Source organism: Doryrhamphus excisus, chromosome 23, assembly GCF_030265055.1.
Source record: "Doryrhamphus excisus isolate RoL2022-K1 chromosome 23, RoL_Dexc_1.0, whole genome shotgun sequence".
Taxonomy (NCBI): Eukaryota; Metazoa; Chordata; class Actinopteri; order Syngnathiformes; family Syngnathidae; genus Doryrhamphus; species Doryrhamphus excisus.
The window spans coordinates 10,039,710-10,054,773 of NC_080488.1; the positions used below are offsets into that span (position 1 = coordinate 10,039,710).

General features: G+C 39.2%; 1 protein-coding gene across 8 annotated transcripts; it reads right to left on the minus strand.

The window, feature by feature from the left end:
- Positions 1-23: 23 nt before the first annotated feature.
- On the minus strand, positions 24-14,290 carry cdhr2 (cadherin related family member 2). Of its 8 annotated transcripts, XM_058062896.1 has the most exons (33): positions 13,701-14,290; positions 12,393-12,473; positions 12,280-12,312; positions 10,898-10,954; positions 10,755-10,814; positions 10,547-10,686; positions 10,421-10,471; positions 10,257-10,346; positions 9,600-9,689; positions 9,368-9,490; positions 9,124-9,270; positions 8,943-9,018; positions 8,759-8,868; positions 8,404-8,625; positions 8,160-8,309; positions 7,824-7,988; positions 7,303-7,364; positions 6,969-7,212; positions 6,617-6,856; positions 6,463-6,532; positions 5,816-6,397; positions 5,664-5,735; positions 4,241-4,290; positions 4,019-4,170; positions 3,835-3,931; positions 3,677-3,765; positions 2,568-2,639; positions 2,284-2,419; positions 1,976-2,097; positions 1,790-1,903; positions 1,626-1,709; positions 582-645; positions 24-502 (listed from the first exon to the last, which is right to left on the minus strand). In XM_058062896.1, the coding sequence occupies exons 4-33, from the start codon at positions 10,950-10,952 to the stop codon at positions 353-355; spliced, it is 3,879 nt and encodes a 1,292-aa protein (XP_057918879.1). In that variant the 5' UTR covers positions 10,953-10,954; positions 12,280-12,312; positions 12,393-12,473; positions 13,701-14,290; the 3' UTR covers positions 24-352. The 8 variants fall into 8 exon arrangements, with proteins under 8 accessions (XP_057918879.1, XP_057918881.1, XP_057918876.1 ...); XM_058062898.1 differs by lacking the exon at positions 12,280-12,312; XM_058062893.1 differs by lacking the exon at positions 13,701-14,290 and having other exon boundaries at positions 12,393-13,687.
- Positions 14,291-15,064: the final 774 nt, after the last annotated feature.

Genomic DNA, 15,064 nt, shown 5'->3' on the forward strand with positions numbered 1-15,064 from the left:
GGCATAAAATTAAACCACTGAAATCACACCTTGATTGTTTTATTTCAACGGCATTCGCAAAAACCATAAAAAAAAACACTGAGAGAACCATTATTTAACAAAAATATTTAAATAAATGCATTTTGGCACAGTGACATTTAGTGCTGTTTTTCCTCTAAATGAATACTAACACGAGTTAGTTCATTTTGTCCTGATTTTCTAAAACATCCTCAGAAGAATCTCAGCCATATCCAAACTTTTGGAAGCTGTGAGGTCTTCATCCAACACCATCAAGTTAAGATTGTGGATTTGGTTATCTGATTGCAAAGAGGTCACATGTGTCCGAGGCCTCTGGTCAACGTCTATCGTGATATCATAGGTCTGTCGTGTTGAATGCAGGGTTGCTGATACCCACTCGATGATCGTCCGAGCCTTTCTTTTGGCTCCGGTGAGCCAGAGCAGCACCCAGAGGCTCAATGTACTCTGGTGGGCCATTGTCTTCCTCTTCACCCTGGACCATCTGCTGATGAGAAGCATTTCTTATTAGATCAGTAGGATGCTACACGAGAAAAAGGAAGGGAGCTTGCAAAGTGTAGATTTACCATAACGGGTTTTGTGTCCTTGTCAGATGTGTTCATGTAGTCGCTATAGTCCAGGGAGTCAAGGCTTGGAGAAAAACAGCAGAAAATGTTTTGTCAAAAAATATTTTTGACTCGTGGGCCGCATTGAGTTAACAAAATTGTCCGGGGGCCAGAACATATATTTAACACACACACTATTTTATGCTTGTAATTTTCCTTGAATTATTTGTCTAATTTTATCTGTAAAAGTGTTACACTATCAGCTGTATGTTCTCCTGTCCCTTTTTTCAGGAGCACTTTAAACATCGTATTTTTCTCACCTTTGCTTCACAAATTATTGTTTGACCATTGAGCATTTTTTTCTGGATTAAAAACACTTTACTAGTACACAAATGTGTCTATTCAATAATGTTTCATTGTGGTGCACAACTTATAAAAGGCTCTCTTGAAAATCCAGATTTCCATGCAACGTCATGATCTATGTAGGAAAACAACCACAAGAAATGATAATTATTTCATCTTTATTTGAGATTATCATGTGATGCCACCAAAATTAGATGATATCATTATGGCAGTGTTTTCATTTTACATGGGGAAAGTTCGGGCAAGTAGTTCTCACCTTAAGGAGTCATTTTTGTTTTTAATGTAGAACCCTGCTATATCATTTAATTTTACAGTTTTGTTTTTGTTTTTTAACTAAATAAGACATCCGTCATGTTGCTAGTTTGTATGTTAAAAGTTGAAATACTTGGGGCCGGATTCAAACGCTTGGTGAGCTGCATGTGGCCCCCGGGCCGTAGTTTGCCCACACCTGCTGTAATATGTTGACTTGTTCCCGGCTCCACCTTTCTAAGTATTTAAGTCGCCTCCCTGGGAAGGTGTTCTGGGCATGCCCAGTATCTGTTTACAGCACCACATAGAGGTGTGCCTTGGCCATTACATAACAAAAAAAAGGATTCCCAAGTGGACACACCCTGTCAATGGGGAACCGACTATATTTTATATTATTCTATAAATATGATATGTATAAATATGATTGGCGTCTCAGTGGAAGGTGCTGTTTACCTGACTTTATCAACATCTGAACTTTCTTCGTCTATGTCCAGGACCATGGTCGTGTCGATGTTGAGGTTGAGCACAGGGTTTGCCCTGCCGGTGAAAAATGATGACATTGAGTCAAGAATAAGGCTTATATGTCAAGATCGAGTTATTGATTGACATCTTCTGACCCCTCCATGGTGTACTTGTTGGTCCCGGGCACCACGGGGCCGCTTTTGAGGTTGTCAGATGCCACCATGGTTGCAGAATTCATGGCTTTTGCTGCCTTGAGCTTCCTTCTGTAACTGGAGTGTGAAACAAGACGATTAACATAATGGCCTGCAATGGTCTACACTGGAACCTTTCAAAGTCCTTACTTCCTGCGAGTGCAAACCAGTGACGTGATGAGAACAATCAGAACAATGATGAGACCTGTAACGATGCCGATCAAGGGGTACATGAATGGGTCAGACTTTGGAGGCTCCCCTGAGGAACCAGCCTGGAAAAAAACGGAAAGATTTATCCCATTAATTTAAGATGGAATTGTATAGTCCAGAGTCAGTTGGGATAGGCTCCAGGGAAAGTTTTTCCCTGAAAATAGGACTTGTTTTGGAGCAAAACAGAGAGAACAGATAAACAAAAAATTAGCTGGAAAAACATCTCATAAAATAAAATCCATACTTACAATGTACATGAGGCCTAACTGCTCCAATGCAAGAGCGTGCTGGGGAATGGAAATCATCACTTGCACTTCATCTGACATTATAGCCGTCCCATTGGGATAAACAAAATATGCCACCATGACACTGCCGACTGCAGCCCTGTGAGTGTATTACAAGACATTTTTTTCAGTATGATTTAATAACATTATACCCTCAACATCTTTAAAGGAGCACTTGCACCCCCTACAGCATATAATTGGTTATGAACTTTAATGAGATGTGTTCATTAAAAAAAAAAAAAACTCACCTGGATTCTTCTGAAGTGTCCTCACGGATTTCAACAACTTCAACGATAGCTTTGGTGGCAGAAGTAAGTGCCCTGGAGAAATGAGAAGACTTGGGCACATCAGAATAGCTAAAAACATTCATTTAAAATGCTATTACAATGATAAATGTCAATCAAAACAAACGAAAACTATTTGTTTATATGCATGTAAAGTGGATCCCCCTCACATTCAGAATTCAGCATTCATGCCGGCAAGATGGTAGATATTTGGTCAACGTTTTAGAAATAGTCATTTTTTTCACAAACACAAACACATCATTGATCATGGCACTTTGTTTCGCAGCCTTTGAATGCAACATATTGTTTGCAAGGGTTGCAAAAGTTTGACTACAGAAGCATGAGCCTCTATTTTTTATCATTTATCATCTTCATTCATTAGCAGTGAGTATGTTTTCTATACTTTAAACCAGGGGTCTCAAACATGTGGCCCGCGGGCCAAATGTGGCCCGCTGGACACTAGTTTGAGGCCCCCGCCTTGATATGAAAGTTTGATATGGATGCTGTATGGTATCATGTACCCAGAAAAAATTATTACGTTTGATTAATGTTCATGTTAAAGGTTAAATAACTGTTAATAGTTATCCTCCCTATCCGTGTGGAAGTGGTAAGTTTTTGGCTATTTAAGTTTAAAGGAAATAACTTGAAGGCTACCGTTTAGGTCGCTAGCTCTCTAGTTTGCGAGTTAGCATGTGTATCAAGACCCTGCAGTTGCGCAATATGTTGTAAATAAAAAAAGTATAAATGTGACTATAGTCATGTTTTGTCATGTCTACAGGGCTCTAATAATGCTTAATTTATTATTTGCCGTTTTATTATTATTATTATATTTATTATTTTACTATTTTTTTTACTTTTATTTACTATTATTTTACTATTTATTTATTACTAAATCTGGATTATGTCACCTATGAACAATGGCAGTTGTTGCAATATAATCTAATAATTACAACAGTTGCTTTTTGTTGATCCAAAATTGGAGGAGAACGTCAACATCTAGCCAGCAGGCGGGCTTGAAGGAGGTGGAGAACGTCAAAAATGTGTCAAAAATTCACATTTTTATGTCCACATACCTGATGATGGCAGGTTCATTTTGTTCCACTTCCGCTTTAGTTTTTCTAAATTGAAGTTCAACTTTATACGATTGATCAACAGTGAAAATCTGCAATATCAAAATAAGATTTTAACAAGGTTTAGTACATATTTTCCTGTCGCATGCTTCCATTCTCACCTCCAGTGTGGTGGTGGTGGCGAGGCCGCCGGTGTCAGTTGCGGACACTGTTACTAAATATTTCCCTTTCACTTTCTCATCAAGACCCCCAGTGGTTCTGTATCCAGGAGATAAATACACATGTTTGTATGAAGATCCAAACATGCTCATTATGAAGTGAGACACGGAGAAAAGATATTCTCACTGAATGATGCCAATGTATTCATCCTTTTGCTGTGTGGTGACTGCCTCAAACAGAAGCTTGGTGACACTTGTATGATTGTTGGTGTCTTCAAATTTCACTTCAGCTACTTTAAACTCAATCTGCGCATTGATTCCGGTGTCACGGTCTCTTGCCTGTTAAAAAAGGAAGAGCAGAATGTCCTCATACTGTCATTGTGCTCATTTGAATTTCCTTCATACTCACAGTGACACCCCCAACCGACGTCCCCTTGTTTGCACTCTCTGACACCACAACTGAATAAGGAAGAAGGACAATCTTGATTTATTTTCTATGAATAGATTCAACTTCCAGTTTTTGTTGGTGACAGGAAGTAGGTGCGAGTGTTATTATGTGCAACTGTGAACACATTCTGTGAACTTGGGATGAGCGAGTACACCACTATCTGTATCTGTATGTTCACCCATTTAAATTATGGGTGGGTGGGGCATAAACCAAATGTGGGCGTGGTTTAAATCTGAAATTGGCAAGGATTGATCAGAAGTAGCCATGTTTATCGTTTATTATACAGCTACTGTGTATGTGTGTAAGTGATCTGTAAGGCTTTATTATTTAAATATTATTGTAATAATCTGGGCAGCACGGCGGTCTAGTTGTTAGCGCGCAGACCTCACAGCTAGGAGACCAGGGTTCAATTCCACCCTCGGGCATCTCTGTGTGGAGTTTGCATGTTCTCCCCGTGCATGTGTGGGTTTTCTCCGGGTACTCCGGTTTCCTCCCACATTCCAAAAACATGCTAGGTTAAATGGCGACTCCAAATTGTCCATAGGTATGAATGTGAGTGTGAATGGTTGTCTGTCTATATGTGCCCTGTGATTGGCTGGCGACCAGTCCAGGGTGTACCCTGCCTCTCGCCCGAAGACAGCTGGGATAGGCTCCAGCACCCCCCGCGACCCTCGTGAGGAAAAAGCGGTAGAAAATGAATGAATGAATGAATGAATGTAATAATCTGTTTGAAGATGCAAACAAGGAAATAATCTGTCCTTTTTCAATGTATGTTTTTTTTTATCAAAAAAACTACAAACAAACCAGCCAAACGAAAAATGTGTTTCCAATAAAACAAAAACTGTTGGATTACAATATGCAATACAATATGATAACATTAGCTTGACTCGTTTGAGAACTCTTCATTGATCATTGAAGTCATTTAACTTTTTGGTTGAACGCAGTCTGTGAAAAAACGGTACCGCTTTCACAAACTATCAGTGTACTCACAACAACCTTGTCAACCAAAACAATGACTCACTGTGTCATCTTATGATGAACACTAAACTCATCATACAGCAACTTAACACTCAAAAGGTGTACCTGACAAATATACATATATGTAGCAATATGAGTTTCAAATGAAAAAAATGTTTTTGTTTAAGTTTTTCATAATGCATTGTGTCTACGCAACGTCAGCCTCCCTTTGGGTTCCTCTGGTGGACAGAGGTGCCACCCTTCACGTTGCCATGCTGCTTATCCTCCAATTGAATATACACCAGTGTGCTTATACACCCATATTTCTCTATGTAAGGAATCCGAAGCTACATTTTTGATTTGCAAAACACACTAACCAAGGTTCCATTGTATTACTATATTTGCTTCATAACATGCAATATCTCACCAAATATGGAATCCGAGAAGATGAATTCTGGTGCATTGTCATTGATGTCTTCAATGTTGATCACCACTTTTCCTGAAATATGTCAAAGAAAGTCACAAGGAAGGATGATTTGGACTTGCTGGCATTTGTGATGTTAATGTTTGTCAGCAAACCTGTACTGTTGTTGTCCCCCTTCTCAGTATACTCATCGATCACCTGAACCTCCATCTGCGCCTGGTCGCAGAGCTCATAATCCAGCGTATGTTCGGGGTTGACCGTGACTTCCCCTGTCCTTTGCTCCAGCATGAACCATTCACAAGGTGACAGAGAGCCATTGCATCTGCATTTGAGGGAATCCATCTTGTAGATCAGAGAGTGGTTTCCATCTTTATCATTCGCTATAACTGTCCCGACAGCCTCATCAAGAGTGCTGTTTTCCTTTACTGAAAAAGTCATCGATTGCTCAAACTCGGGCGTTTCATCATTCACGTCCAACACGTCCACCTCCACCATCACTACTGCTTTTTTCTGCTTCAGATCTGTGGCTTCTACACGTAGCATGTAAGTTATTTGAGCGCTCTCATAGTCCAGCTCAACGTCTGGGTCCACGATGATGTTTCCAATGTAACCTTGGTCTTCTGAAGAGGTGCGGATGATAAACCTGCCAAAAGTCCCATCAACGATTCGGTAGGATATACGATTGAAGTCTGTTGTTTGATCCAAATCTTCAGCGAGCACAGATCCCACAGATGCTCCTGAAATTGCAGTCCATTTAGATCTTTCCATCAAGAACACTCAAAATGTAAAAAGTCATGCTCACCTTTTTCCCCTTCTTTGACACTGAACTTGTATGAGGCGTTTTTAAATTCTGGTGCATTATCATTGACATCCTGGAATGTATAAAAATCAACCATTAATGTTCATAAGGACTTACAACATCAACACCAACAAAACTCAACCTGGTGCAGACATACCTCCACATTGATGATCACACTGACTGTGGTGGACAGTGGAGGTATACCCTTGTCCGTGGCAGTAACAGTGAGCTCAATCCTCCCCTTCAAAGCTGCATCCAAAGCCTCGCGGTCCAGTTCAACTCGATTTCTCAGTACACCAGTATCAGGGTCCATTATGAAGTAGTCGCTGTACTTGCTCGTTATTATTGTATACATGATTTCACTGTTTACTGTGTCTGACTCATCGGCATCAGTCGCCTGTACAAAGTGGAGGAAAACAGACAGAAATAGGCTTTTTTTTTTTAACCCATACATCGTTCTCTGCTGGGGCATTGCCCCACTTGCTCCAAGAAATCTTGATGTTGTTTACCTCTATTTGAAGTATAAGCTCTGCTCCCTCTTCTACAAACTCCTGATAATATTCTCTATTGATGACCGGATGTTGGTCATTGATGTCCGTCAAAACGAACTCCAGATACGCGGTGCCCACGTTGCCACCTGAGTCTTTGGCCTGCAAAGTGGCCGAGTACAAATATCTAACTTCACGATCCAACAGCGTCTCATTTTTCACATAAAGCTCCCCCGTATGTGGATTCACATCAAAATATATCCGTCTGAAACACACAAAAATAGAATGATGTGGTAAAAAAAAAAAAAAAAAAAAGCAACAATGTGACTGAAGCGCGGTTGATAAGGAGACGTACATGCTTTCCGGAAGAAGCATGTAGGTGATGTTGCCTTGGTCCATTGTATCAAGATCAGTTGCCTGGAAACAAGCGTGCTCTTTTTAGTACATTGCTCTGTTACTCTAAGGCAGGGGTGGGCAAACTGCGGCCCGGGGGCCACATGCGGCCCGCCAAGCGTTTGAATCCGGCCCGCCAGTATTATTCCTTTAACATACAAGCTGGCAACATGACTTGCAAGTCGGTTGTCTTATTCAGTAATTTTTTTTTATTTATGTAAAATTCTATTTGGCAAATTGTTGATGTTTGATGTTAAAAGTGCTCCTGAAAAAAAGGGAATTGAGAACATATAACTGATAGTATGACACTTAAAATAAAATTAAAATGTGGACTGTTGGAATTATAAGCGTAAAATAGTGTGTGTGAAATATATATTCTGGCCCCCCCGGACAATTTTGTTAACTCAACACGGCCCACGAATCAAAAAGTTTGCCCACCCCTGCTCTAAGGGTTCCGATTGAGTTGCAGCTCAAATGACTTACAGTGATCGTATCCACTGGAGTTCCAGCAGGAGAGTGTTCGGGTACCTTCAAGTCTAAGTATGTACCCTTTGGGAATATTGGGCTGTTGTCATTGGTGTCTGTAATCATGACAGTAACTGTGGCAGTGGACACAAAGGTACTTTGTTCTGGATCGCTGGCGATCACCTGCGTTGTGACAAAATAAACGCTATGACTCAATTTGTGTACTCACAACTGTAAATAAAACATATTATTATTAAAGTTAAGTCTGCTCAGAAAATTCAATAAAAGGCAAAAGAAAAGTACATTGTTCACTTCAAACTGCAAAATCTTAAGTCGTTTCTTTACTAGTCTTACCTGTACAACCATTTGCTGTTTGTCTTCGTAATCCAGTTTCTGAGGTTGTTTGACCACAAGTTGAACAACGCTATCCAACATGGTAAACTGGGGTTCAACAGCAAATACGTCCTTGTCTTCTCCCGCCAATGTTAGTTCAATGCTTTTAGTCTGTTACAGGACATAATTGATTTTTATTTGACCATAAACAAAATTCTGGGTGACAAATACTGTACAGTAGATTGTTTACTTTTTTTTTTTTTACCTTATCCAGGTCCTTGACCATCATGTTTATGGGCACACTTGCCAGTAGGTGCTCGGCTATGTCCCCTGTGAAGTGACTAGCTTTGGTACAGGTGTTCTCCTCTCCTGAGCCTTCACACTTGTAAAACTCTGGCTTGTTGTCATTGACGTCAGTGATGCCGATCTGCACTTTTGCTGTGGTGCTGGCGAATACTCCAAAAATGTTTAGCTGTGACTCAGTGGCCTGAAGTCCCAAAGCATGGCAAAACGTTATATAACGCACAGACAATTTAATATGACTGGGTATATTGACATATTAAGATTCTAAAATAGGCTGCAGTATATTCTCATAACTTTAAAGCACAAATAATATATACCTTGATCGTCATGGTAACAGCATCACCAATAACTTCTCTGTCAATTGTTGACATTACATGTATAATGCCGGTCTCGCTTGAGATTTTAAAGAGACCATCTGCAGTGGAGTCTGCCAATCATGAAGGGGAAATACACATAAGGCGATTGATTGACAGCGAAGAGTAAAGATGTTACTAATGTTACCTTCAATGCTGTAGATGATCCTGTCATTGATGTCTATGTCTGGGTCAATGGCTGTCGCTGTAAAGACAGATGTGTCCTATCAAAGAAAATACATATTTCATCATTTCAGTTCTTGAATGCAATACAAGAGAAAAAAAAACATTTTTTTTCCATTGCAAAATGCTCATGAGAAGGAACTCACCACCGGCGAATTCTCCTCTACATTTGTGATGTACGGGAGGCCCAGAAATGTGGGGTTGAGATCAGGGACATCCTCGACGTTAATGAAGTAAAAAGCAATATTGGATAAATATTTAACATCACTGTGGAAACATTTTCCCCCTCCATCCTGGAATGGACAATTAATTTAACAAGACACTACATATATATACACCCCTCACCAAAAGGTTATATCAGCTGATGAACAGCCTATTTCACGTACTCACCGTTGCATTGATCTTCAGTCGATAGTAAGAACTCAGTCCGGTGTAATTTAGGGCCCCTTTCAATTGGACTTCACCAGTTGTGGGAACAATATGAAACAGGCTGGATCCATGACTTGGAGTAACCTGGAAAACAGCATTCACCATTCACTGAATGTCAAATATAGTAAGTATAGGTTCGATACCGATTTTCCCCTATAAGGTAAATGTACTAAGATTTGCAGAGTATACTCACATCATCAATGCTGTATCTAACTTGACCAGCATATGAAATGTCATCATCTGTGGCCTGTACTTTAAATAGAGAAGTACCTGTTGGGGTATTCTAAGAAACGGATAAAAAAAAAATAAATGATTAATAATTATAAAATGTCAAATTAATCCATTGATTGTGACTAATTAATTACAGTCATGTACTTATTAATCTGTAATCTTTTTTATCTGTTGGGCTTCTGTGATAGAGTAGGTGGGGATGGAAAAAACAATGGTAAATCACACCCTGAAGTGGACATTGATTGGCTGTCATAGTGTTTGGTAAGCTACCACTCTAGTTGGGAGGGCAAGGTGAGGAGCGGTGAAAATGAAAGAGCATGTGAGAGTTCAAGGTCAAGTGAATGGGAAAGTTCTTCGTAAGAAGGAGTTTGGTTGTTCCATTTTAGCCTTCCACATCAACGCAAAACACATAGCCACAACCGATGTTAGCAGTGAAAACATTAGCAATTTAGGAAGCCAAGGAGAGCATCCTGCGTACGAGCAAGTCTGCTCTCACCAAGGACTCCAAAGAGTCATCACACAAGCCACCGTGCAGTATCTATCTTAGAGACCGACACACACTAAGTGCTCATTTCTGTTATTCACAATGTAGTCAGCCAATAAAAGATGTCAAACATACCTCTGGCACTTTAAAGTCAGTACTAGACTCCACAAAGTTGGGTCTATTGTCATTGGCGTCCATTAAAAGTACATTTATTTCTCCTGGTGTCTGAAACACAGTGTACAATATACTCCATGAATATGATAAAATAAAAAAAATAACAATATTTTAAATTTACTTACATCATTGGGGCCATCTGAAACCCTAACTCCAAGTGGCAATAAATCGCTAACCTGGAGAAAAGGTTATATATAATTATTATATTGTAATAAATGACATGAAACCAGATGTGATTGTTATTGTCATACTTCTCGGTCAAGCTTCCTTGCAACGAATACATCTCCTGTATTACGGTCAACAGTGAAGTATATGGCATTGTCCCCATCAAGCGAATATGTCAGTGGATCATTCTCCTTATCTGTTGCTTCAATTTTGAACGCAAAGGAATCTGTGGAGATGTTGCCGTTAGCAATACATAATAGCAATAATGAATGATGATGTTAACGAAACACGTACCTACAGGCGTGTCTTCGCACACTTTAGCGAGCACAGTGCTGATTGTGGGACTGTTGTTTGCTGAAAAATATACAGTTATAAAGTACAAGTTATAGTATGTGTTGTATTGCTACGATAAATAACTTGCTAACACCGATACACACCACGAGTTAGGCTGATGAGACACAACAGCAGGAAGCCTCTAGGGATGCCCTCCATAACTGCAAAATACAATCACAGTAAACTTCCTGAAATATGAGTTCGGATTCGGATAAATCCTCTTCCGTCCATCTACTGTACCATTAATCCTGCCATGATCGCAGGAACAGCACGTTTTAATGATCTTACAACAGGCGCAATAATGCCTAATAAAAACACAGTCTATTGTTAAGACCATAAATCACGCCAAGCTGAACGATTGGCAACACTTCCTGTCCGTCACTCTGCTACTGAATGGAATACATTTATAGCAAGACACAAAATCATAAATGTCTACTATATTGGGTAAAAGGCGTGTAAAGGTGACTATAGGGGTGTTAGTTCATGTCTAGAGGTCTCTAATAAATAATTAAACAGGTTTTCTCTGCTAAGCTATGAAAACACATATGAAAAATAAGCAATAGAACTTTGCAGAAATTCACTTAGCACCGAACAAGTGACCACTATAGACAAAGGATTCAATTCCAGCGGCATCAAATGCCCTGATGAGCTGAAAATGTAATTCTCAGTGCTTATTCTTTATGGTAGTTTTATTCGAACAGCAATATGAAAAGCTTGGTGAGAAAGCGACCACTGTCGCCGCCGTAAACATAAGTAAATCCTCCATGAATCCAATCATTATTTCCCTAACTATTTTGAGCTAAAAAAATGGACATAGGGCGTGTTCAGCTATCACAACCTATTCGGTAACACACGTGCGTCATAGCTGGGTGGGGTTGAGCTCAGATGTGATAACACGATAAATATCGGACTTTTTGAGGAATTATGACGTAATAAGGATAACATTTAAAAGTAGATCGGATAACCAATATTTTTTTTTAACGCGCCAACAAGGCGAGATTATCAGTACTGTAAGGGTGAGCACATCAAGCACTCCTTCTTTTTAATGCCTGTGACGTTAACAGCCTGTCATAACTTATAGATAAACATTCACTGTTTCATAGGAAGACATTTTGCATGCTGGTTACACCAAACGTGACGCAAACATTCTGTGAAGAGAAAAAAAAAACATAAACCTTACCAGCCACCTGAAACACCAGCATCACCATGATGCCTGGGAACTAGGGTTTGTTCGTATTGTCGTGGCGTATTTCGTATTGCGAAAATAGTTTGCCTGAGACGACACAAAGCTGTGATTCCTCATGGACCTTTACCATTGTTGATGATGCTGTTTTTGTTGATGAGTAAACCCTTTGGAGCCACCGTTTGTATTTCTAAACCGCTGCTATTTTTAATGTTTTGTCAATAGTAGTGATGCCAGTACTGTCAAGGTTTGATACTTTTCCCATCAGAGTCGATATGTGGTATCCATTGAATAGTTTCTTACCTGGTGATGTTCAGTTATCAGTTCGTGCCTGAGCTAAAAGTAAGAATTCCAAAGGCTTTAATCTTATTCCATGTGCCGCGCATATAAATCCAGAATACTGAAGTGAGACTTACCTGGCGACGTACGCAGAAGGCTTTCCTCCCTCCGATGATCTGAGGGGACCTTTGGCTCTTGTTACTTCAAGTGATAACACTCTAACGGTTGTAAATATAAATGATTAACAATGCAATGACGTGTCAGCAAACCTCCTCCATGAGCACAGCGGCAATAAAGACACTCCGAAATATTTGACTAAACATAGAAGCGAAGCTCATCAACTTCTTTCACGCTGTTGTTTTCTCTCACATTTGTGGGTGGGGAATCGTGAGAGTCGGACATTGTGAGCAGGGCTACATGGCACCGGTCCATATTGGGTCACTAGCGTACATTGCGGTGTCGAGACAAAAGACGTACAATAGCCAAACCCAGTGGGAGCTTGGTCTTTTTTTTTAATGGTGTTTTTCATCAGAAGCATTCTGCAGAAGCACTTGTCCGTGATAATGAGTTCTTCCCACTGAGGCACTTCTCCTCCCCCCTAATTAAAGAGCTTCACACAAATGATCTCTGCTCGTTTATTTTTGTTTCATGGCTGGTCAGGAGCAGATTCCTTTGAATCTGTTTTTTTTATGCTTTACATTTTGCTCATGAAAACGATAATAAGCAAAGAATAATATTGAAAAACATCTGTGCTCTTTTTATTTGCATATGAAATACAAAAGTTGTGATACTTTGTTGTAAAACTCTCATCACCCTTTGGTGAGCTTGGATATGCTGTATAATCCTCTATCTTGGCAATCCAATTCATTCATTCAGCAGGCAATAAAAATATATTTAATGTATTTGACTTGCTGTTCTCCAAAAATGCAGGCCTTACCTTTCTGTGGAAGGACGGCAGTGACAAGCACAATCCAGCTCAAGCATGAGTAGAGTAGTGCAGTAGCTTTGTGTATGATATGGTATGATAAGACATTATGTAGACAGTCATAGTGTACAATACATGTTTTGGCTATAATATCTTTAATCATACATTTTTATAATATCTGTAATAATACATTTTACTGCCTTTTTATCCTTTCTTGTGTCATTAAATCACATTAACTCGGAACTTTGGCTTTAACTGTACATAAAATTGTTTTCATTAGAATAGATTCCGTAATATCAGAGTGTAAATAACAGACAATGTTTATTTACTTTTGTAGCCAAGTTCCTTCATTTGCACAGTAGGAGGCTTTGTGTAAAATCAAACATCTGATGCTGTCATGTGCACACTATAAAAATAGAATACACTGACAATGATGAACAAGAGAATAAGTATGCCTTTAAAAGACAGGAATTCCTGTATTATCCTTGTCTTATCCAATAGACTTTGGTTTATAACTTACTGTGTTGAACATGCTGCCACTCCTGATCAAGCAATGGAAAGATGTTATATCAAAAGGGCGTGAAGGTAGTAAAACACTGCTGAAAAAACAACAAGTCTCTTATAAGTGATCGGATTCGCAAAAATACATGATAATACATGATACTTGATAATAAAATAAATATATGATGCCACACAGGCCACACGTTGGTCACACAGTCAGGAGATTGGGAAAACTTGGGTTTGATTCTCCGCTCTGCATCTCTCTGTGTGGAGTTTGTATGTCCGTGCCCGTTTCCCTATGACTCTCGCCCAAAATACAGCTGAGATAGGCTCCAGCATACGTGACCCTAGTCAGAATGGATGTAAGCCTGTGTTTCAATTCCCATCAACAACACTGACAGATGCCTTCGAATATATGGTTGAAATAGTCATCTCAATATATAAAATCTTCATCAGGTTAAAGGTACTAGGTACTTCTTGTCAAAGACATCAAAGAACTGAACACATTCAAAATTACATCATGTTGACAACAAGGAAAATTAAAAACACAACTCACAAAGAATAATGCAATCTCTGATGGAACAAAGTCCTTATTATAGTAGGGTTTCTTTTCGCTTGGATGTGACTGGAGTGAAACAGCGCCACCGTGAGGTCTTCCTAATAAAGCAACCCAGCAATTTCAGCTTACTTGTCTTAATAGTGAGGAGCAGTGGCTCCCTCTGCTTGACTGCAAGGCACAGACGGTCAGAGTCATTTCGGTATTTATCATTTATTTTTAGAGATATTGCAGTGGTCCACTGTTACAGAGGAAATTTGACATTTTCAGTGCAAAATATTAGTGTTTTACTGAGACTGTGTAAAGCAACAAAGTTGTCCTGGGTTATTATATTAACAGAGGATTCTTCATATTATTTGGCAATATAGTGATTAACATTCTATCTAGCCATCACTGTGTTTTTCACAGAATAACTAAGTTTTAATGGAGCTCAATTTTGTTTATTCATGACCACTTTTAACTTCAAACCACATCAAATAACTAAATTGAATTTGACAGGTATTTTTTTTTATGGCTAAGACACCCGCAACATACATGAATAAAAAATACAATATGAAATATCAATATGGACTATTGAAGAGTATGTGAACATCCCTCCTTTTGTCCTTCCCAGACAGTGTAAGGTAGGTTAAAGTTGTGCGTCACATCCTGTATATGTTGTATATATATATATATATATATATATATATATATATATGAATATGTATATGTCTTGTGTTTGTGAGGTATGCATCACTGCACGCAAAAAGCTACTTAAACAATAAAACGTTGGTTTTAGGTTGACTCTGACTACTTAATCGCCATGTTGCCAGGTTGTATTTTAAAAG